This window comes from Scyliorhinus torazame, chromosome 9 (genome assembly GCF_047496885.1).
Source record: "Scyliorhinus torazame isolate Kashiwa2021f chromosome 9, sScyTor2.1, whole genome shotgun sequence".
Taxonomy (NCBI): Eukaryota; Metazoa; Chordata; class Chondrichthyes; order Carcharhiniformes; family Scyliorhinidae; genus Scyliorhinus; species Scyliorhinus torazame.
The window spans coordinates 198647618-198669238 of NC_092715.1; the positions used below are offsets into that span (position 1 = coordinate 198647618).

The window sequence follows — 21621 nt, forward strand, 5'->3', positions numbered from 1 at the left end:
GAAAAATATGTTCTGAAAAGGCTACCTATGCTTCGAGTTGATCGTTTTCCTGGATGACTTCCACCCCTGGTTGCTTTGGTAAGGGTAGAAATTGTGGAAGGACTTGCCATAACTTTCCAATCTCTCCAGAGACAGGAGGTGCAAAGGAATGGAATTTGGCAAATTTGATACCATTATTTAAGAAGGGATCCAAGGACATTCCAAGTAATTACAGGCCATTCAGCTTAATATCTCTGTTTTTTAAGGTTTTAAAAACAATAACAGAGGGGAAAAACCAATAGGGACTTGGAGATGTTTGCGTTTATTAAGGATAACTAATGCGGATCATGCATGCCTAATCTAATCGATTTTTAAAAAATGAAGTAACCGAGGATTGGTCAACGGATGCAATAGATGTTGTCTATGGATTTTCAGAAAGTATTAAAGAAAATTTTCGACAAAATAATAATAATCTTTATTGTCACAAGTAGGCTTACATTAACACTGCAATGAAGTTACTGTGAAAAGCCTCGAGTCGCCATATTCCGGCGCCTGTTCGGGTACACTAAGGGAGAATTCAGAATGTCCAAATGACCGAACAGCACGTGATGTACGCCAAACAAAAGGGGGAAAAAAATCCCTTCATATTACCCCAACATCCCCAAATCATCCCTTCCCAACCACAACAAATAAAAAAAGTCCAAATTCAGTTCAGTCCCAATCCTTCAGCCCGCACAAATTCCCCCGTCTCTTCCACCGTCTCAGAGTAGTAGCCCTTGGAGTTATGCAAACCAACTGTTTGAGTGTTCCCATCATCTCCTTTCCATGTCGTTCAAAATGCTTGCCAAACTGCTGCTCAAACTCTACCGCCATCAACTCGGCCAGTGAGTCCACCGTAATGGGCGCAGCCCCACCCGGCGAGCTTGCACCCGCCATCCTTCCTCCCATAGAACTCCGCACCTGACTCGATCTCTCAGATGGAGATCGCTCCTTTTCGTCCTGTATTCTTCCTTTGGGTTTTTGACATCCTCTACTACAACTTTTCTGAAGACCTATCATATAAATTTACCCCCCAAATCTGGATGAAAAGGACCAAAAAACAAAAGCTCTAGCTGGAGCCACCCAACTTGCAACTTCCACCAACATGTCTCCACCTTTGTGGTTCTGCTTTTTAATTTCAACTCTAGGTGCTTTTACTCCCTCTCTTTCCTAGTTCTATCTATCGCGTTTGTATCTACGTGAACCACAACAGCTAGATCCTCTCCCTCCCGCTGCAAGTCCTTCTCGAGCCCCGAGCAAATGTCCTAAACCCTGGCAACAGCAGGCAACATATCTTTCTGGACTCTCGCTCTTGACTGCAAAGAACTGGTCTCACTGACTATTCTGTCCACTACAACCACTACATTTCTATTTACTGCTCACTGCTTCAGTGGCTTCCTTTACCATGGTCAGTTTGCTCATCCACCCTGCAGCCTCCACTCTCAACCATACAAACTGCAAAAACCTCAATTCTGTTGGATAATTGCGAAGGGTGAGGCTCCTCCACTTATACAGAACATAGAACATACAGTGCAGAAGGAGGCCATTCGGCCCATCGAATCTGCACCGACCCACTTTAAGCCCTCACTTCCACCCTAGCCCCGTAACCCAATAACCCTTCCTAACCTTTTTGGACACCAAGGACAATTTAGCATGGCCAATTCACCTAACCTGCACATCTTTGGACTGTGGGAGGAAACCGGAGCAGACGGAGGAAACCCACACAGACACGGGGAGAACGTGCAGACTGCGCATAGCCAGTGAGCCAGCGGGGAATCAAACCTGGGACCGTGGCGCTGTGAAGCCACAGTGCTAACCACTGTGCTACCGTGCTGCCTATCTGCTTGATCACCACACCTGCCTCAGTTGCAGTCAGACTCTCCTGTTCCTCACCTTCGACAAAATTAGATGGTCCAAACTAATGAGTGTGACCTCCTTCTGGAACAAAGTGTCCAGGCAACTTTCCTCTTCCCTGATGCAACGCAGTGTCTGTAGCTCAGCCTCCAGTTCATCAACTCTCAGCCAAAGAACCTTGAGCCGCAGACACTTGTTGCAAATGTATGTCCACCAGCTCTCGCATGCTGAAACACTTCACCTGCCCAGCCATCTTTATTGTTTTAATTAATTTAATTTTCGTAGCCCGATTGAAATTTCCTAGGTTAGATAAAATAGTTAGGAAATACAGCCAATTGCTTATAATAATAATCTTTATTATCACAAGTAGGCTTACATTAACACTGCAATGAAGTTACTGTGAATATCCCCTAGTCGCCACACTCCGGTGCCTGTTCAGGGTCACTGAGGGAGAATTCAGAATGTCCAAATGACCTAACAGCACGTCTTTTGGGACTTGTGGGAGGAAACCGGAGCACCCAGAGGAAACCCACGCAGACACGGAGAGAACGTGCAGACTCCGCACAGACAGTGACCCAAGGAATCGAACCTGTGACCCTAGCGCTGTGAAGCAACAGTGCTAACCACTGTGCTACCGTGCCACCCATCTGCTTCCTTGAGATGAAACATCTCAATATTTGTCCCGAACACTTGGTCTGACTGCCTTCTGGTTACAGATGGCAGCTAACATTGCTCTGCTCCTCCAAATTCTCACGTTCCCTCACTGGTTTATGGCCATGCTGATTTATGGCCGCATATGTTCTCGCTGGTTTCCTCCGATCAACATCTCAACTAATTATATGATCATGATCATATTGCTGTTTCTGGGACTTTGCAGTACACAACTTGGCTGCTTTCCTACATTACAAAAGTGACTACAATTCAGAAGTGCATAATTGAATGTGAAGTTCTCTGAGATGTCCATTGGTCATGAGAAGCCCCATATAAATGCAAGTCTTTTTTCCTTAGTACTGTGTGGGGCAGGTTGGATGGAGTTGTTTGTCTTTTTCTTTTCATTTTGATTTTTCATAATCCATCTCTTGCCTGATGAATCTGATTGAATTTTTTTGAAAAGATGAATAAAGTAGTGGGCAGGGGAATGCTATTTATCTCGACTTCCAGAAGATATTGAGTCAAGTCCCCCATAAGAGACTGTTGAAGCTTCTGGAATGTATATCTAGAGGAATAGAATACAAGGGGGTAGAAGCCATGCTTCAGCTGGACAAAGTATTGGTTAGATCACACCTGAAGTACTGTGAGTACTTCTGGATGCCTCAGGACTGAGATATTGGTCTTGTTTGAATTTATCAGAAATATACCTGGAGTCCATGGGTTAAATTAGGAAATTGGCTGAGCAGAAGGAGAGTGCAAGGATAATGGATAGGTACTCTAATTGGCATTTTGTGACTAGTGATATCCCAATTGGATCTGTGTTGGGGCTTCCACAATTCACTTGGGTATTGGATTACAAAACCACATATCTCTAATAACGCAAAGATTGTTGGTATTCAAAACACTGAAGGTGGAAGTGTGAAATTATAAAGGAACATAAATAGATTCAGTGATGGCAAAAAGTTTGACAAGTTGATTTCAATGAAGACAAGTGTAATGTCATCCACTTTGGACTGTAAAAGAATAGAACAGAGTACTTCCTAAATTGTGAAAAGCTAAGAACAGTGGCAGTCCAAGAAGACACGGAGGTCCACATACACTGATTATAAAATATTACAGACACGAAAAGTAATCATAAAGACTCGTGTAATACCGGTCTCTATATCTAGAGGAATAGAATACAAGGGGGTAGAAGCCATGCTTCAGCTAGACAAAGCCATGGTTAGATCACACCGAAAGTATTGCGAGCAGTTCTGGACACTACACCTTAAGACTGAGATATTGGTCTTGTTTGAATTTATCAGAATTATACCTGGACTCCATGGGTTAAATTATAAGGCGAGATTACACAAATGGAATTGTACTCCATTTGGAAGGTTAAGTGGTGATTTGATTGAAGGTTTCAAGATATCCAATAGAACAGTTAGGATATGTTGCTAACTTTGCCTTAGTTCAATGGCTCTGTTTTATTACCTGTGCTCTCGAGTCGCCAGGTATCTTTGATACTGCCACGAGGTTCAAGTCCGAGTAATGATCAATAATCCAATACACCGATTAGTAAGATTTCAATCAAAGCACATTTATTATACACAGTAATCGCTACTCATGCACAAATTCTGCGTCTAAGCTACTTCTACAAGTAACAGGCCGATAATTAACTTTCGGACTGGCCCACCAGGTCAGGGAAACAAATGGCCTTTCGTTCGGGTTCTGAGCCTGCGGGATTCGAAGTTGGTACGGATTGGTAGCTAGGAGCGCCTATCTCGTAGCGAGCGTTGAATTAAGACTTACGATTTCGATCTTCACTGCTCCGGTCACGGTCAATGTTGGTTCGTTGTTGCTGGGTGACCCGGGCAGGAAGAAGAGCGTGAAGAGAGCGAAGAGGCGGAGAAGAAGAGAGCGATTTGAACTTGGGGCTCAATTCTTATAGTCCCCAGGGGCTTCCCGCCTTTTGGGGCGGACCCTGTACCTGGTCCCAAGTGATTGGACTTTGTCCCAATCGCTTGGTTCGATTTTCTCCAATGCTGGAGCGGTTCCCTGATCGATGGGCGGTCTTGAGGTGCTCGTTCACCTCCTTTTGTGTAGGCTCCTGCTGGCGCCGAAGAGTCTGGTTTTGCTTTGTGGTCTAAATGTTGCTTATTGTTCCTGGGGATTGCTCATTAGTATGCAGATGGCTGTTGTTTTGTTATGCTGATGGTTGCTGGTATCGATATTGTCTGGCCTTTCCGGAGGTAAATACACAGCCAACCTGTAGCTGCTGGTTTTTGTCTTGTTGGCTGACTTTCCCATCAGCCTTTGCCGTTCGCCATTTTGAATCAGGAGTTGGTCATTTTAAGTGGCTACATGCCCTCCTTGTGATCCTAACGCGAAGCTTGAAGGATCACACAACTATGTTGCTTTCCATTCCCTGACCTGGGGGGTTCACTTCCTTCATGGCATCTGCACTGACCATAACTATGCAAAAATGTTTTACTGACAATTCTAAGGGCGCTATGTCAAACAGGGACATGCATTACAAAACAATAAACTGGGAACCTCTAACTATTCTTAATACACTACACTCACTTAAACATTTCATTATTCTAACTTCCTCAACCATACAACAAAATCATAGCAGTTTATACACATTTTTCCTGGCTTGGCAGTCAAGCTCAGGATCGTACAATTTGCTCATCAACAGTTCTTTACATTTCTTTATTTACAATAAAACCGCAAATGAATGCTCTTTATTATAGATCGGGGGGGTCGGGGGTCTGGTCGTATCCGAAAATTCTGATCCTATATACCGGGGTTCAAGAACTGTAGGCTCTCCTTCTCCATTTTCTTAGACGCATAGTCTGCACGATGCAGCAGAGTATCGCCAATACCAGTAAGGTTTCTATTACATATGACAGAGTACCAGGTTATAAACCTGGCACACCAAGATGATGTGGTGTCGCTGATGACTGGGCTCTGGGTACTGTGGGGAAGTGAAACATTAACGGCTGGGGGGCTTGAAGTCATGGGGTTCGCGTTCACTCGCAACCAAATGTCCATTAGTATGATGCTGATCCATGTGGAGGAAGTCCTCATGGCTCTTCTCTTTTCTTTTCTTCTCCGGTCCTGGAGCTTCTGGAGTTTTCTGTGGAAACAAGCATAGTGTCTGTAACTATCTTGTTTTAACATCTCGTACGATAGTCTGTCTGTCCTGTAGTGCCAATTACTCCCTTTATAATTGGTCACTATGTATGACTCCCTCATTTTTATTTTTTTTCCAAAAATCGAATTTTAGGACAAGACACACTTCCAAATAATGAACCAGTGCAAGTCGTCTCGCAGACTGCGCAATTTACCATCCAAATGTTTCAGGATGTAAATAGCATGTGGTTGGCAACCTAAGGGTTACCTGAAAGAAAACAAAACATTTTGAACTAACATTTCCAAAATGGGTGCATATGGGCCGCGACGGGTAAGAGTTGGATGGAGTCCCCGGGTAAGACAGCTACCAATGCCGTGTCTCTCCTACCCGCGCGTAGTTGACCGGGGGGGGGGGGGGGGGGGGGCGTTCCCAGGCAGGGCGGGTCCCAAGCAGGGCGGGTCCCAAGCCGTTTCTCCACTGCCTGAGCAACCGACAAGAACGGGCAAGAAATGTAGTCATCGTGGTGGGGCTGCCATAGTGGTTCTCTCCTCCGAACCAGAAGGGCAGTTACGAAGGTCGTCTGGTACCATAACAAGTCTCTGCAGACAAGCTAGTTCCTCTGAACTCGTGTCTGGCCAATAGCAAATCTCTGTGGGCAAGTCCTCAGAGGTTTCGGCCGAAAAGGCGCGGGGCGTGAATTTTTTTTCGGTCTGACAAACAACATTTAACAAACTTACAAACAACATAACACATGCGGCAGGTTCCATCAGAAAGGACACCACTTCTCCCAAGTGGTTCCTTTTAAAACATCATCTGGACACCTCAGTTCTCGGTTGCGAACAGGGTTGCCAAGGGCTTCTCGGTATGGGAGTCAGACCCAAGGTTGTCATATTCTCCCGGGTGCCAAACTCTTGAGTGTATCAGGGCTGAAAGGGCTGCATGGTGTGAGGTGGGGTTGCTCTCATCGTTGCGGACGAGTCGGAACGAGTTATCTCTATGCCAATAGTTGGTGTCTAGTTGTGTGGGGACAGAATCGGGGTCGTCATGGTCGTTCAGTGGTCGGTGGTGGGGTTTGTTTAGGAAAGTGATCATGAAGGGATCACTCGGATCGTAGTCGGAATCGCTGGGTGTGGGGCCTGTTGCATGGGGATAGTAGGGAGGCATGCTGTGGCTATCGTCCGAGTCACAGTCGCTGTCTCTGCTGCTGCAGTCTGTGGGCGTTCCGGGGCGGAGTGTATATTTCGGGGGTGGAGTCGAGGTCAAGTCCGTGGCTGGGCTGGATGTGTTGGGGGATGGTAGGGTTACGTTGGCTGTGGGCAAGGCGTGGTGTGCTGCGTCGAGCATGACGTGGTGTGTGTGGTTGGACTGTGTTCCTCATGCCTTCAGCTGGTTGATATGGAACCACGCAGTCTTACCGTTGGGCATACTTTATTTTATAAACGGAAAGGCTTACTTTGTCCGCAATGGAGTACGGACCCGAGTATTTTGGTGACAGGAATGTGCTGGGGTTATATACGGAGAGCATAACTTGCTGTCCTATACTGTACTCAGTCGCATGCACTGTCTTGTCGAAACAAGCCTTGCTCTGTTTCTTTCTGGTGCCCAATTTTCCAGCGGCTGCTAGCTGAGCCGTTTTAACATTTCTGCTTTCTCGTGTGTGAGGGCCGTCACTTCGGGGCTGGTCAAGTCTAAACCTAATAAATATTCTGTGCCTTTCATGGGGTGTCTGGTCATGAGGGTGTGTGGGGTGTAACCTGTGGAAGTAGAAATTGTATTACGCAAAAACATCAGTGCAAAAGGGAGGACTGAGTCCCAAGTGGTGTTGTTCTGTTGGACCATTTTTCTGAGGGTGGATTTTGGGGTCCGATTCGTGCGCTCCACGATACCACTCGACTGTGGGTGGTATGCTATGTGGAATTTCTGGGTGATGCCAAATATCGTGAGGACGTTCTGCATGACACGTCCTGTAAAATGGGAGCCTTGGTCGGATTCAATGCTGCGGGGGAGTCCCCATCTTGTAAAGATGTGGTGGGTCAAAATCTTGGCTGTGGTTTTTGCAGTGTTTGTTCGGGCTGGGAATGCTTCCACCCATTTCGAAAACGTGTCTATCACCACGAGTACATTTTTATAGCGATTCCTGCAAGGGGGCAATGGACCTATAAAATCAATCTGGAGGTTAGTCCAGGGGCCGTTAATGGGTCGGGTGTGGCTGAGTTTAGCCTTTTTGGCATATCTGTCCAGATTATTCTGGGCGCAGATAAGACAATTCTCGATGTAGTGGTTTACATCATCCTTTAAATTCGGCCAGCAACAAAGCTGCTTGAGATGGGCTGGAGTGGGATCGATTCCCTGATGTCCATGACCGTCATGGAACAAACAAATCAGTTGATTCCTGTCCTGTTCAGGAACCACATAAAGGGTGTCTTTTAACACCATATGTGGTCAGTGCATTTTTGAACCTCTCGAAGGGAGCTGGATGTTTTCCTTTTACAATCTCCCTGAGATTGCTGTCCTACTTCTGGGCCTCCACTCGATCCTCGATCTTTGTCTGCGAGACCTGAACTGCACTCACTGGTGCGCTTTCGGGGGGTGTCCAAAAATATCCATGCCTGGAACCTGCTTTAGCCAGTGCGTCGGCTTTCACATTTCCAGGGGGGGAGGAACGATGGTGACTACGAACCTTGACTAGCCCAAAGGTCCTGTTCTGGGCTCTCTCTAAAATGTGACGGAGCAATGGGGCTGAGGGGAGGGGTTTCCCGTCTGCGGAAACAAATCCTCTTGCTTTCCACAGGGGCAGGAATTCCGTGAGTCTGTTGCAGACATAGAGGCTGTCCGAGTATATGTCTGCTGGGCTGGGGAAGGAATCTGGGTGTTCCACTATATACGCGATGGCCGCGAGCTCTGCTGCCTGCGCGCCTAAGTGGCCTGGAAGTTTTAACGATATTTCCTCGAGGGCGCGTCCCTGCGCGTCCTCGACTTATATACCGCAACCTGTTATGCGCTTCCCATCCAAGACTGTGGAAGCTCCATCCACATAGATCTTTATGGGCTCACACGTGTCCGTGTGCTGGGGGCTCTGGGTTGAACAACCTATCTGTCTGGGGGGTATTTTACCAATAAAGGGGCCTGTGTCGTGGTGTGGAGAGATAATCTCGCATTCATGGGGGGTTCTGGGGTACTGTAAATTGTCGGCTAAATAGGTGTGCGTCTTTGTCCTTTTCACAGTGATGTCCCGTCCTTGCAAGAGAAGGGTCCATCTAGCTGCTCTAATCTGGCTTACTGTACCGTCCTTGAGTCGTCCGTCCAGTAAAAGTTGGGTGGGAGTGTGTTCTGTGAGAATTGTAATGGGGTTCAGTCCGGTAATATATGAAAAATACTGCACTGCCCAAAATACTGCGAGCAGGTGCCTCTCACAGGCTGAAAATCCCTGCTCCACAACATCTAAAATTCTGGAGCCATAAGCTACGGGCCTTAACTGGTCGTGCCGTTCCTGGAGGAGCACGGCTGAAAGGGTGCGGACTGTGGTCGCTACCTCTATGTCGTAAGGGGAAAGCGGGTCTGGAACTTGTAGTGCAGGGGCTGCTATGAGTGCTTGTTTCAAAGAGTCCATAGCATCCGTATGCTGCGGAAGCCATTCCCAGGGGGCTCCCTTCTTTAGGAGGTCTGAGAGGGGTGCTGAGTTGCTGGCGAAACCGTCAATGTGGTTTCGGCAGTAGCCAACCAGTCCTAAAAACGACCGGAGGGCTGAAACGTTCTGGGGAAGGGGCAATTTAGCAATCGAGTCAATCCTTTTATGCTCGATCTCGTGTTTACCATGTGTGATAAATGTTCCCAAATATATCACCTTTTCTTCCAAAATCTGGGCCTGTTTGGGGTTGACTTTACAACCGATTGAGTGTAAGAGATCCAGAAGTTCGGACAGAAGCTCAATGTGCTCTTCCTTGGTGTCTGTCTGCAGTAGTAGGTCGTCTACGTACTGAACCAGACATTCGGGGCGAGAGAATTTGACTAAACCATTTGCCAGCTGTCGGTGGAAAATGGAGGGGGGTTGTGGAAGCCTTGTGGCAGGCATGTCCACGTGTACTGCTGTGCTTTAAAGGTGAAGGCAAATTTGTACTGGCACGCCTTTGCCAATAGAATGGACCAGAATCCATTACTGACGTCCAAAACCGTAAAGAATTGGGAATTGAGTCCCTGCTTGAGCATGGTCTCGGGACTTGTTGTTACTGTGGCGGCTGCTGCAGGGGTGACTTTGTTGAGTTCCCGGTAATCGATGGTCAGTCGCCATGATCCATCGGGCTTTCTCACTGGCCAAATCGGGGCATTATTAGTGGAGGCTACTGATCTAAGTACGCCCTGCTCTAATAAGCTTTCTATTACCTTTGAGATTTCTCCCTCTGCCTCTTGGGGAAATCCATACTGTTTTTGGGATCTAGGGTCAGGTCCTGTTATTTGTACGGAGCCAGTCATCCGTCCACAGTCGTGCTTGTGGGTCGCGAATGCTGCCCTGTTCTTTTGCAGAACTGCCCTAACCTGCTTGTCCGTACTAAGCGTGGTCGGGTTGAACCTAATTTTGTTTGCGTACTCTCCTATGTTGAGCGTTGCGGGGGCTGTTGCGGATTTTGCCATCTTTCAGACACACTGGTTGACTGGATCAAATGAAAGATTGTGGGAATTCATGAAATCGATTCCCAGAATGTGTTCTGCTGTGTGGGGCAGGTCAACTAAAACTACGGGGTGCTTGGTGGTGATGGTACCGATTTGAATGGGTACAGGGGCTGTGATGTGTCCCTGCTGTGAGTGGCCTGTAAAGCCGCTGAGGGTGATGGTGGCTGTAGTGGGCCACGTGTCTTTTTGAAACATGGTGGAGGAATTTATTGTGGTGTGGGATCCTCCTGTGTCCCAGAGAAATTCGAAGGGCTGTCCCCGAATTTTCGCTGCAACTACCAGTCGTCCGGACCTATCACAAAGGGTGTCGCAGACCCAACTAGGGGAGCCCGTACACTGTCAGTCCGTTCCGGTCAAGTCCGTCTGATCTGAATGGGTGCTAACGCTATGAATGGGCTCTGTCTTTTTCTTAATCAGAGTGCCCGTCTGCTGGGCTCTCTGTGGCTTTTTAGGGGCATTGCACTCTCTTGCGAAGTGTCCCAAGTGCCCGCAGTTGTAAAACTCCTGTTACTTGGGTGGGGGGCTGTTCTTTCCCTCATTCCCCCATGCGGGGTGCTGGTGTGTTTTTACTGCCTGCATATTTGCTCCAGCCTGCTTTTCCTGGGGATTCTGGACTGCGGGTTTGCTTTGTATAGATTGCTCCCAAGTGCGGGACAATCTTTTCACTACCCACTTCTCGTTATGGGCCTCCTCTGAGGGATCATAACTCGCGCAAGCTTTCTGTCCTGTTTCTGTGGCATGGGAGCTAAGGGTGCGGGTCCATTTGGCCATGTTGTCTGGGGACAAATGGGCGCGGTCTAAGTCTCCAAAGACTGCTGCAAAGTGGATCCACAGGCGTCCAGCAAACGCTGTGGGGTGCTCGGATTTATTTTGCCTACATTTGTTGAGGCCATCTACGGGGTCACCCCGGTTATACCCGATCGCATCCAGGATCGCGGTATGCATTTCTGCAAGGGTGCCGCCTCCTACGTTCTGTGGGTCGGGAAGGGCTGCTGCTACTGAAGGGTCTAAACTTAAAACTGAGCTTTACATGCTCTTGCTCATCCAGGCCGTACATGGTCGCCTGATGCTTTACTGTGGCAAAGAAATGGTGGGGGTCTGAGGTGGGGAGGAACGGTGTGATCTTATCGCACGCGCCCTGTAATTGGGTCACTGTTAAGGGGGTGGAGTATAGAAATTCTGCATCGTCCGATGTGGCTGTGCGGTGGGTGGTTACTGGGTTCATTGGAGCTTGAACTATCTGCTGTGTGGGGGGTTGGGGCACTTTCCTCTGCTCACATGTTCCCTGAACATATCTCTGCGCTGTTTCGTTCAATTCTTCCCAATCAGGGCCGTCTTCCTGATCTAATTTTTCTCCAAAGGTTTCCTGGAAACCTTTCTGAACTGAAAGCAGCGATTGCAGCTCAGCAATCTGCTTCCGGCACTTTGCGTGATCTAAGGTGCTTTGTCTTTGTTCTGTGGTGGCAGCATGGAGTGCTGTCTCTATAATACTTCTACCTGCTTTTCTGTTTCTTCACGTACCAGGACTGCACGTTGTGTGTCCTGATGGCCTTTTCGTATTGAGACTGGAAGCTGCTTAAGTGCGCCAGACAAGACTGGTGTGCCCTTTTGGCATCCTCCACCTCTCCATCGTTTGCTGCCAACTTCTTTCTCAATTCCAAATTCCCCTTTACTACCTCGCTTACATCGACCTTACTCATTCGATGTATGCCCTCTACTTCTTTCCGGAGCGTCCTAACAACCTCCTCTGTGCCTTGCAATTGTGCCAAGCAGGACACGATTGCCATCGGCTTGCGGGCTTTCCATCCGCTCTTTTTGTGGATCTCGCTCAGGTTCTCCCACCAAGTATGTCCTATACTCCCGGGGCCTGATTCCTCGTTGTCACAGAATTCATTCCAAAGGGGCCATCCTTTCCCTTTGAGATATTTCCTGATCTCTTCCTCCCAAATGGGACATTGTCCCACTCTACTGCTGCTGGTCGCTGCGACCACAAATTCCTCTGGGTTCATTTGGCCCTGCATTGCCTGCATTGCCATCTTTCCTATCCGAATGCTGCTCTTCAAATTTGGGACAGGGGTATTAATCCAAATGCTGCTCTTCAAATTTGGGACAGGGGTATTAAGGCGGTGTTGTAAATACGGGTACGGCTTTCGCTACTTTCCGATATACAAGCTTCCGACAATTTTGTCGCAACAAAAAAATCTATCAGTTTTACCTTATCGCCCTGTTAGTTATGCATGCATACACACACTTCCGAATTATGAGTATTGATCAGAACTGCTTGAACACTTTTGGTTTTCTGTTTCCAATTGGATCTCTAATTCAAATTCTTGGGTTCTCCCGGAGTGGTTTTCCACTTCTAGATTGGGTCCCGTCAGGATGTCGCCAAATAATGTTGCTAACTTTGCCTTAGTTCAATTGCTCTCTTTTATTACCTTTGCTCTTGAGTCGGCAGGTATCTTTATGATACCGCCACGAGGTTCAAGTCCGAGTCATGATCAATAATCCAATTAGTAAGATTTGAATCAAAGCACATTTATTATACACAGTAATCGCTACTCATGCACACATTCTATATCTAAGCTACTTCTACAACTAACAGGCCTATACTTAATTTGGAACTGGCCCACCAGGTCAGGGAAACAAATGGCCTTTCGTTCGGGTTCTGAGCCTGCGGGATTCGAAGTTGGTACGGATTGGTAGCTAGGAGCGCATATCGCGTAGCGAGCGTTGAATTAAGACTTACGATTTCGATCTTCACTGCTCCGGTCGCGGCCAATGTTGGTTCGTTGTTGCTGGGTGACCCGGGCAGGAAGAAGAGCGTGAAGGGAGCGAAGAGGCGGAGAAGAAGAGAGCGATATGAACTTGGGGCTCAATTCTTACAGTTCCCAGGGGCTTCCCGCCTTTCGGGGCGGACCCTGTACCTGGTCCCAAAGTGATTGGACTTTGTCCCAATCGCTTGGTTCGATTTTCTCCAATGCTGGAGCGGCTCCCTGATCGATGGGCGGTCTTGAGGTGCTCGTTCACCTCCTTTTGTGTAGGCTCCTGCTGGCACCGAAGAGTCTGGTTTTGCTTTGTGTGTCTAAATGTTGCTTATTGTTACCGGGGATTGCTCATTAGTATGCAGATGGCTGTTGTTTTGTTATGCTGATGGTTGCTGGTATCGATATTGTCTGGCCTTTCCAGAGGTAAATACACAGCCAACCTGCAGCTGCTGGTTTTTGTCTTGTTGGCTGACTTTCCCATCAGCATTTGCCATTCGCCATTTTGAATCGGGAGTTGGCCATTTTAAGTGGCTACAGCTAGCTTGTGATTAACTATTTCCACTGGTTGGGGAGTCTAGGACTTGGGTGGCATCATCTGAAAATTAGAGCCAGGCCCGTTGGGAGTGAAATTAGGAAACACTTCCTCATACAAAGGGTGGTGGAAATTTGGAACTCTTCCACGATTGGCAACTGATGCCTCAATTAATTGTTTCAAAACTGAGATAGATGGGTTTTTATTAGCCAAAGATAGCAAAGAATATGACAACGGCAGGTATATTAAGTTGCGTTAAAGACCAGCTTGTGCTCTCTGTATGCCAGCACAGGCCTAAACATCTGGCTTAGTTAGCTTACTCCCGTTCCTGTAATCCCGTTCCTGGTTCATGAAATATCATGCTTTGGTGCCATGAGTTTGTACTCCACAGATTGAGTGCTATTGCTTTCAAGTAGAATATTTTAGATGCAAGGGAAAATCCAAGGTTTGTTCTTGTTCCTGTATTGGCGACTTACCTGGGCACAGCAATTACAGGAAATGCAGTGAGGAGGAATGTGCTTGCTAGAGTACATTCTATACTTTTTCCACCTTAACATGAATGATAAATTTAATGGCCACTATTAGGGGCATACAATTTTCCAGTGTTTGCATCTAAGCACTTCAATAGCTGCAGGAACAGAAAAATAACCCCAGAATTTCTCAGCTTGGGTACAATACATAATTTGATGCATTCATCATAATTGAGTTTCTGCTATGCTCCATTCTGTTCTTGTTGGATGGGCAGCAAAAATGGATGAACTCGCTATTGAAATTTGGATTCATTGGTATTGAAAACTGTTATGCAAAATCCATGGTACCAAAGCAAATATGTTGAACTCATCTGCTTGGTCAGCTTGCTTTGACACATATTGAATTTAGTTGAAACAACAGGCTTGTTAGCGCTTTAGTGTAATGGAGAGGTCAGCACATGACAATAAGTAGAGTGACCTTGAATTTACAATATGATCTGACTAAACCCATTTCAATTGTTTTATAAATCCGCTTTTAGCAAATCTTCAGCTGTAACTGCATAAATGATCCAACAGAGGTTTAACAAGATGCAAAGTAGGCATGAATCACTTTTTGGCCAAAGTTCATAAAGAGCACCACCCATTTAAAAGATTTTTTTTGCTGTTAGCAGACAAGTCCTTTCAATTAACTGGATGATGTAATTGGGGTGCAATCATTCCAACTGCAACATTGCATTTGTTGTTGTGTCTTCATTTGTACAATAAAGCTTTGTTGATCACCAAAATTGCTGAATTAACTAAAAACATTTAGTTTGCCTACCTATTTCAAATCATTTTTCCGTAATGCTGTCAGATTTTGTTGTTCCATGTTGTATTTTTGAACAGATCAACATAGTCACATGGTTAACTGTTAATCTGATCAAAAGCAAGGAAATTTAACAAAATTGAGTTTGTCTCCTCGGGACCTCCCAGGTGAGCAGCATCCACCTTGAGAAATAGGGTGTGGTTAATATTAGTCTTGTGAAGGGCAGCATGGTGGCCAGTGGTTAGCACTGCTGTCTCATGGCACTGAGGACTGTGGTTCAATCCTGGCCCCAGGTCACTGTCCGTGTGGAGTTCGCACATTCTCCCCATGTCTGCATGGGTCTCGTGCCCAAAACCCAAAGATGTGCAGGGTAGGTAGATCTGCCATGTTATATTGCCCCTTAATTGGCACAGTGGTTAGCACTGCTGTCTCACATCACCAAGACCCCAGTTTCAATTCCGACCGTGGGAGTTTGCACTTTCTCCCCGTGACAGCGTGAGTTTCCTCCGGGTGCTCCGGTTTCCTGCCACAGTCAAAAAATATGCAGGTTAGGTGGATTGTTCGTGCTAAATTGCCCCTTAGTGTTACAGGGATAGGGTGGAGGCATGGGCCTAGGTAGGGTGCTGATTCAGAGAGTCGGTGCAGACTCCATGGGCCAAATGGCCTCCTTTTGCACTGTGGTGATTCTATTCTATTCTGACTTGTGCCTTCTTGATGGTGGACAGGCTTTGGGGAGCCAGGTGGTGAGTTATCCGTCACAGGATTCCTAGCCTCTGACCTGCTCTTTTAGCCACATTATTTATATGGCTAGTCAAGTTGTGATTTTGGTCAATGGTGATCCCCCAGGATGCTGATAGTGGGGGATTCAGCAATGGTAATGCCATTGACTGTCAAGGTGAGATGGCTAGATCCTCTCTAATTGGAGATGGTCATTGCCTGGCATTTGTGTGGCGCAAATATTACTTCTTGCTCTTGTACTCACATTGCCCTGCAGCTCGTTTCATTTTAGGATATAGCCTTCTGCCAGGCAAGCAATTGTGTCTTCACTTTAGGTGTCTTAACCAGACAGGATGATGGCAATTCAGGAGAATGCTAGTTTTCTCACTATCACTGGTTGTGACCAGGATTTAAAGGTCAATGGGCTCTTTTTATATATGGACACTAAGAATTTATTTTAAATCGATTCAGATACATAACAAGTGAATCAACTTGTAATGGATTAGTTAAAAGATTCGCCGACTTATTTCTGGTAGTTCAACCCTGACAGTTACTTCAAAATGGGTATCCTTAAGAGGAACAGATGTACATGTTCAGGCAAAAATTCAGCAACCTTTTGGGGAAGAGAACCAAGGTGATAAAGGAAAGGATGAGGGTAAGTGGGATATATTGTCAATACAATAAATGCAGTTTTGGATACATTGAAGCTAATGGAGTGTTCGTCTCGTCACACCTGCCAGTGAAAATAGGTGTATTTTAGCAGCAGAGGGTTTGAGGTAGAAACATGTGGGAAAGGTTAAGGTTTGATCCAATGGTGTAGTGGTAATGTTTCTAGACCAGCATCCCAGAGATCATGAATTAATGATTTAACCATGGTGAGGAAATCTAATTGATCAGGCTTTTAAGGTTTAAAACATCAGCTCAGGACTGAACTGGGTCTGCGAGATTGCCAACTGTCCAGCTCAGGACTGAACTGGGTCTGCTAGATTGCCAACTGTCCAGTTCAGTCTGCGGAATGAAATCCAAATGCAGTCTTTAATAGGGGCCTAATAGCTTCAACATTCTTAATGGTGAATTGGAGGAAGTTATAATTCACCAAGATTTGATACCAGGCAAGCAATCCAACAACAGAGACAATCGAGGATTGAAACATTTGATATCAGAAGTGGATTCTAAACCCCCTAGGATTTAACTTTCAGAATTAAAAATTAATCTGCAGAACACTACGCCATGCAACCCAGGAGAAATATCATAGTGGTATTAAAAATAAGTTGTGCTTTACTTGTTCTTCAAATACTTGTTTAATCTAAAAATATTGGAAGGACAGGGCAGTAGATGCATGGGAGCGCTGTCACCTGCAAGTTCCCCTCCAAGCCACATACCTATATTGCCATTCCTTTTCAGGTCAAAATTCTGGAACTCCCGTCCAAACAACATTGTGGGTGTATGTGCACCACATGGGCTGCAGAGGTTCAAGAAGTTTGCTCACCACCGCCTTCGCAAGAGGAATTAGGGATGGCCTCACCAATGCAAAATCATTGTGTGAATGTTTTTTTACAAAGGCAATTGGAGATTACATGAAAAGAAAACGTGCCAGTAATTTCCTTACTTGGAACAATTTTGCTTAGATCAATAGTGACGTCACGAGGATGTCTGACAAAGTTGAAGACTTAATGACCAGCTGTCAGGTTGCGCAGAAATACTGTAGGACAAAGTTTGCATTCTTCACGCAAAGGAAAAAATAGGATGTGACGTTAAGTGGATTTGATAGATTAGTTTCCGAAAACAAAGGCCATACTGTAACTGGCTCTAATCTGAAGTAAATAATATAACAGACTTCAACCCCTTTCTCGGGTAATGGGAAGAGCTTCTTTTTTTAAATATAGCTATAGAAAGAGCCAGTCATTGTAGAAATGTGCCATCAAAAACAAACCTTCATTAAAATTTAAACTATGACTGCAGCCTGTGGAAGACCCAGCCTCAGCTATAACCCCAATTTCAGAGACAAAGTGTCAGCTAGCAGTTTTTTATCCAAAGTGTTGTCAATGATCAGATATCTATGCAAATATACAGTCTAACCAAAGTAAGCTGGTTAATAACAAATGAGAAGGTGACTTTGTGATGAATATAGGAATTTCAAATATATTGCATTATATGTAAAATCCTGCATTGGTGTGTATGACTGCTGGAGTAGTGATTTTAAAAAGAATGAGACAGAGTCAAAAAAAACAATTGCAATACTGGTTCCCTTCTGGAATAAATGGCACCTCAATTAGTAAATTATGGGCGCTATTCCCCCCCCCCCTCCCCAACGCCGGGTGGGAGAATCGCCGGGGCGCCGCGCGAATCGTGCCATGCCGCCTCGACCCCCGCATGCGTTTCTCCCACCCCCGGAAACCAGCGGCGCGCGATTCGCATCGGGCCGCTCGGACGAGCGGCGAGTCTCCGGCCGGATGGGCCGAGCAGCTGCTACGACACGAAAGGTTCCCGCCGGCGCCGTCCACCCCTGGTCGCTGCCGGCTGGAACGCTTGGGGGGGGGGGGCGGGGGGGGGCCGCCAGTGGGGGTTGGGGGGGGCTCCTTCACCGGGGTGGCCTCCGATGGTGTCTGGCCTGCGATCGGGGCCCACCAATCGGCGGGCCGGCCTCAGAACACCGGCTCCATGTTGGTGAGGGACCGGCGTGCGTAAGACGTTCCCCACGCATGCGCAGGATGGAGGCCTGTGGGGGCCAGAATAGGTAGTGTCCGGGCCCTGTTTGCGCCGTCGTGAAACGCAACGGCGTTCACGACGGCGTGAATACTTGGCCTCAATATCGGAGAATCACCCCTCTATCTTTTGATTTGTTTGGCCATTATGTCTGAAATGCCCATCGCATATGGATCGGCTGGATTGAGAGGCTCATTTTAAAATCCTGATTTGTGATTATTCGTCTGCAATGACTAGATCTATAACTTGCCAGGCTGTGAACCACCTGGAACTGCTGCGAAAGTGTCAATGCTCCAATGGACTCATACATTTTTCATCTTGTGTTTTACGTTAATGCCTGGATATTCACCCTGTCCAAAGTTACCAAAAACACCAAGCATATCCGAATGTCCCTATATTTTTTTTTAACATTTCATTGGAAAAAGACCTGTGCAATAACAGTAGATTACTAATTAAGATTTCCAATCTTACTATCATTGTGCATGTTTTGGTTTTATAGATCTGAGAAAAGGCCGACTGTGACATTTCCTCCCAGATTTCAAAAAGAACTTCAGGTGCATTTAGCCAAAAATACTCCAAGTGAACATAATGGTATGTAGATAGCTTTAACTTGTGCATGTTGCAATTCATGTACATACATAGTAATATTTTTATGTCAATGCTGATCATGGAAACTTGCCGTAAACATTTAAAATTCAAATTTGTATTGAATTCGATCAATCCTTGTGCCGACCTTGAGAGGTGTGGGTTTGGGAGCCGGAAGAGAGGTCCAGTCTTAAACTATTTTGACTTCTTCCAATTGAGCATTAGCGAACCAAAGCAATTACCATAAAACCCTGTCAAAAACTCTGCCCTCACCACTGTTTCAGTTGAACCAGGCCAATTCAACCCTGTGCCATATTCAGTACGTGTGCTGCCTACTTGACCTTGAGCATTAGAATGGAAGGCATAGAATTCCTGCAGTGTAGAAGGAGGTCATTTGGCCCATCGAGTCTGCACTGACCCTCTGAAAGAGCACCCTACCTAGGCCCACTCCCCTGCAATCCCATTACCCTAACTAATCTTTGGACGCTAAGTAGCAATTTAGCATGACCAATCCACCTAACCTGCCTCATGTATCCCAATTAATGTTGAAACCATCATCCATATGGTTCAATTTTCTTTCAAGTTAATCCTCAAAGTAATATTGTTCACAATATTAGAGCGAGACATTCACAGATATATTAAACATAGGATAACTATTATCGACACCAATTAAACGTGCACTTAAAGCAAAACCATGGGAGTTTAAGGGGCGGCATGGCACGGTGGCACAGTGATTAACACTGCAGCCTCACAGCGCCAGGGACCCGGGTTCAATTCCACCTTATGTGACTATCTGTGCGGAATTTGCACGTTCTTCCCATGTCTGCATGGGTTTCCTCCAGGTGCTCCGTTTTCCTTCCACAGTCCAAAGATGTGCAGTTAAGATGGATTGGCAATGCTACATTGCCTCTTCGTATTCAAAGTGGGATTACGAGGAATATCAATACAACCATGTTCAACTTTACAGACACCTAACTATCAGCTGTCACTTTTCCATATGGAATTAACAGGCAAATAATCTCCATGACCTTGTTCTGTCTATATATTCATCTGCTAGCCTCACAAACCGTGGTTAGCACTTTTGCTTCACAGCGCCAGGGTCCCAGGTTTGATTCCTGTCTTGGGTCCCTGCCTGTGCAGAGTCTGCACGTTCTCCCCACGTCTGCGTGGGTTTCCTCCGAGTGCTCCGGTTACCTCCCACAATTCCCAAAAGACGTGATGTTAGGTCATTTGGATTGTTTGACTTCTCCCTCTGTGTACCCGAACAGGTGCCGGAATGTGTCGACTAGGGGCTTATCACAGTAACTTCATTGTCGTGTTAATGTAAGCCTACTTGTGACAATAAAGATTATTATTAAAAAATCTTATTACGAAATCTGTCCATATGAATGGACAACTAGAGGGATCAGTTCTAATTGAAAAGTTACGGGTCAAAGTTAATTTAATATAAAGAGAAATCAATAGTGGTCCCATTTGATCAACCCTCATTAACAATGTGTTAGGAAAATAAAGGTAGTTTTAAGAAATTTATATTTGTATTGGTAAACATTAGAAATCAGGTATAGTTTTAAGGGTGTTTAATGTAATGTTTCTGCCTGGAAGAGTAAAATCTATAGTTAGATTCATGCTGGACAACGATGTTTATATGCGTGAGGGTTGGTTTCAATTTCAACTGTGTTTCTTCTTTTGAACAAACAATTTTATTGAGGTATATTTTGGCATTGTAAACCGTTACAGATTACAGAAATATGCAAACATCAACGGAAAACCAACACTTCAATCAAACCATAATGCACATACCCGCTCCTCTCCCATAGACACTACCTGCCTATTTATCCCTCCTACTCTACTCTCTTCCCCCCCCCCGCCCCCCTGCTGACGTTTACTCTCCCGCGAAGAAGTCGATGAATGGTTGCCACCTTCGGGCGAACCCAATACAGATCCCCTCAAGGCGAACTTGATTTTTTCCATACCCAGAAAACTTGACATGTCCGAAAGACATAGTTCGGTCTTCGGGGGTTTTGACTCCCTCCATACCAGCAGTATTTCCAACTGTGTTTCTGTTGTGCTTAGGGAGGGCTATGGCGTGAAGAAGAAATAAAAGGTATAATCATGTGGATGTTGCTTAACAACTGGGGCCTTGTAAGGTTGAGAAGCTTTTAAGTTTTAGCTAGCTAATTTGATTGCAGTTGAAGATAGGTAGTGAGAGAGAAGACAGCTCTCACAGCTGCTAATAGCAGTTGGTTTTGAAGGTTAGAGAGGGAACATCTCAGCTTTGTTAGAAGAAAAGCCAAACTGTGGAGTAATGGTTGAGATCTGAAGAGCAACTAGTTAAGGAAGCGGAAGAAATGAAGATAAGTTTCCAAGATTTCTGAGGTCAAAGGTACTAGAATGAGCTGAGAAATGCCAGAATGCTCACGGATGCTCAGTTTGGGTTACGCAAGGGTCACTCAGCTCCTGACCTCATGACAGCCTTGGTTCAAACATGGACAAAAGAGCTGAATGCCAGAGGTGAGGTGAGAGTGTCTGCCCTTGACATCAAGGCAGCATTTGACCGAGTATGGCATCATGGAGCCCTCGCTAAACTGGAGTTGATGGGAATAAGAACATAAGAACTAGGAGCAGGAGTAGGCCACCTGGCCCTTCGAGTCTGCTCCGCCATTCAGTGAGATCATGACTGATCCTTTGTGGACTCACCTCCACTTTCCCGCCCGAACACCAGAACCCTTTAT

The 21621-nt window shown here is 46.0% G+C and overlaps 1 protein-coding gene across 7 annotated transcripts in view; it reads left to right on the forward strand.

Annotated features, from left to right (window-relative positions):
* The window catches only part of LOC140429667 (tudor domain-containing protein 7-like), a 197622-nt gene that overhangs the window by 58653 nt on the left and 117348 nt on the right, over positions 1 to 21621 (forward strand). For 6 of the 7 annotated variants that reach the window (XM_072516949.1, XM_072516954.1, XM_072516955.1 and 3 more), the window contains one exon: positions 18804 to 18895. The exons of the other annotated variant lie outside the window; for it this stretch is intronic. In XM_072516949.1, the coding sequence (XP_072373050.1) occupies positions 18804 to 18895 (92 nt within the window). The remainder of the gene's footprint in view (positions 1 to 18803; positions 18896 to 21621) is intronic. 7 annotated transcript variants of the gene reach the window in all.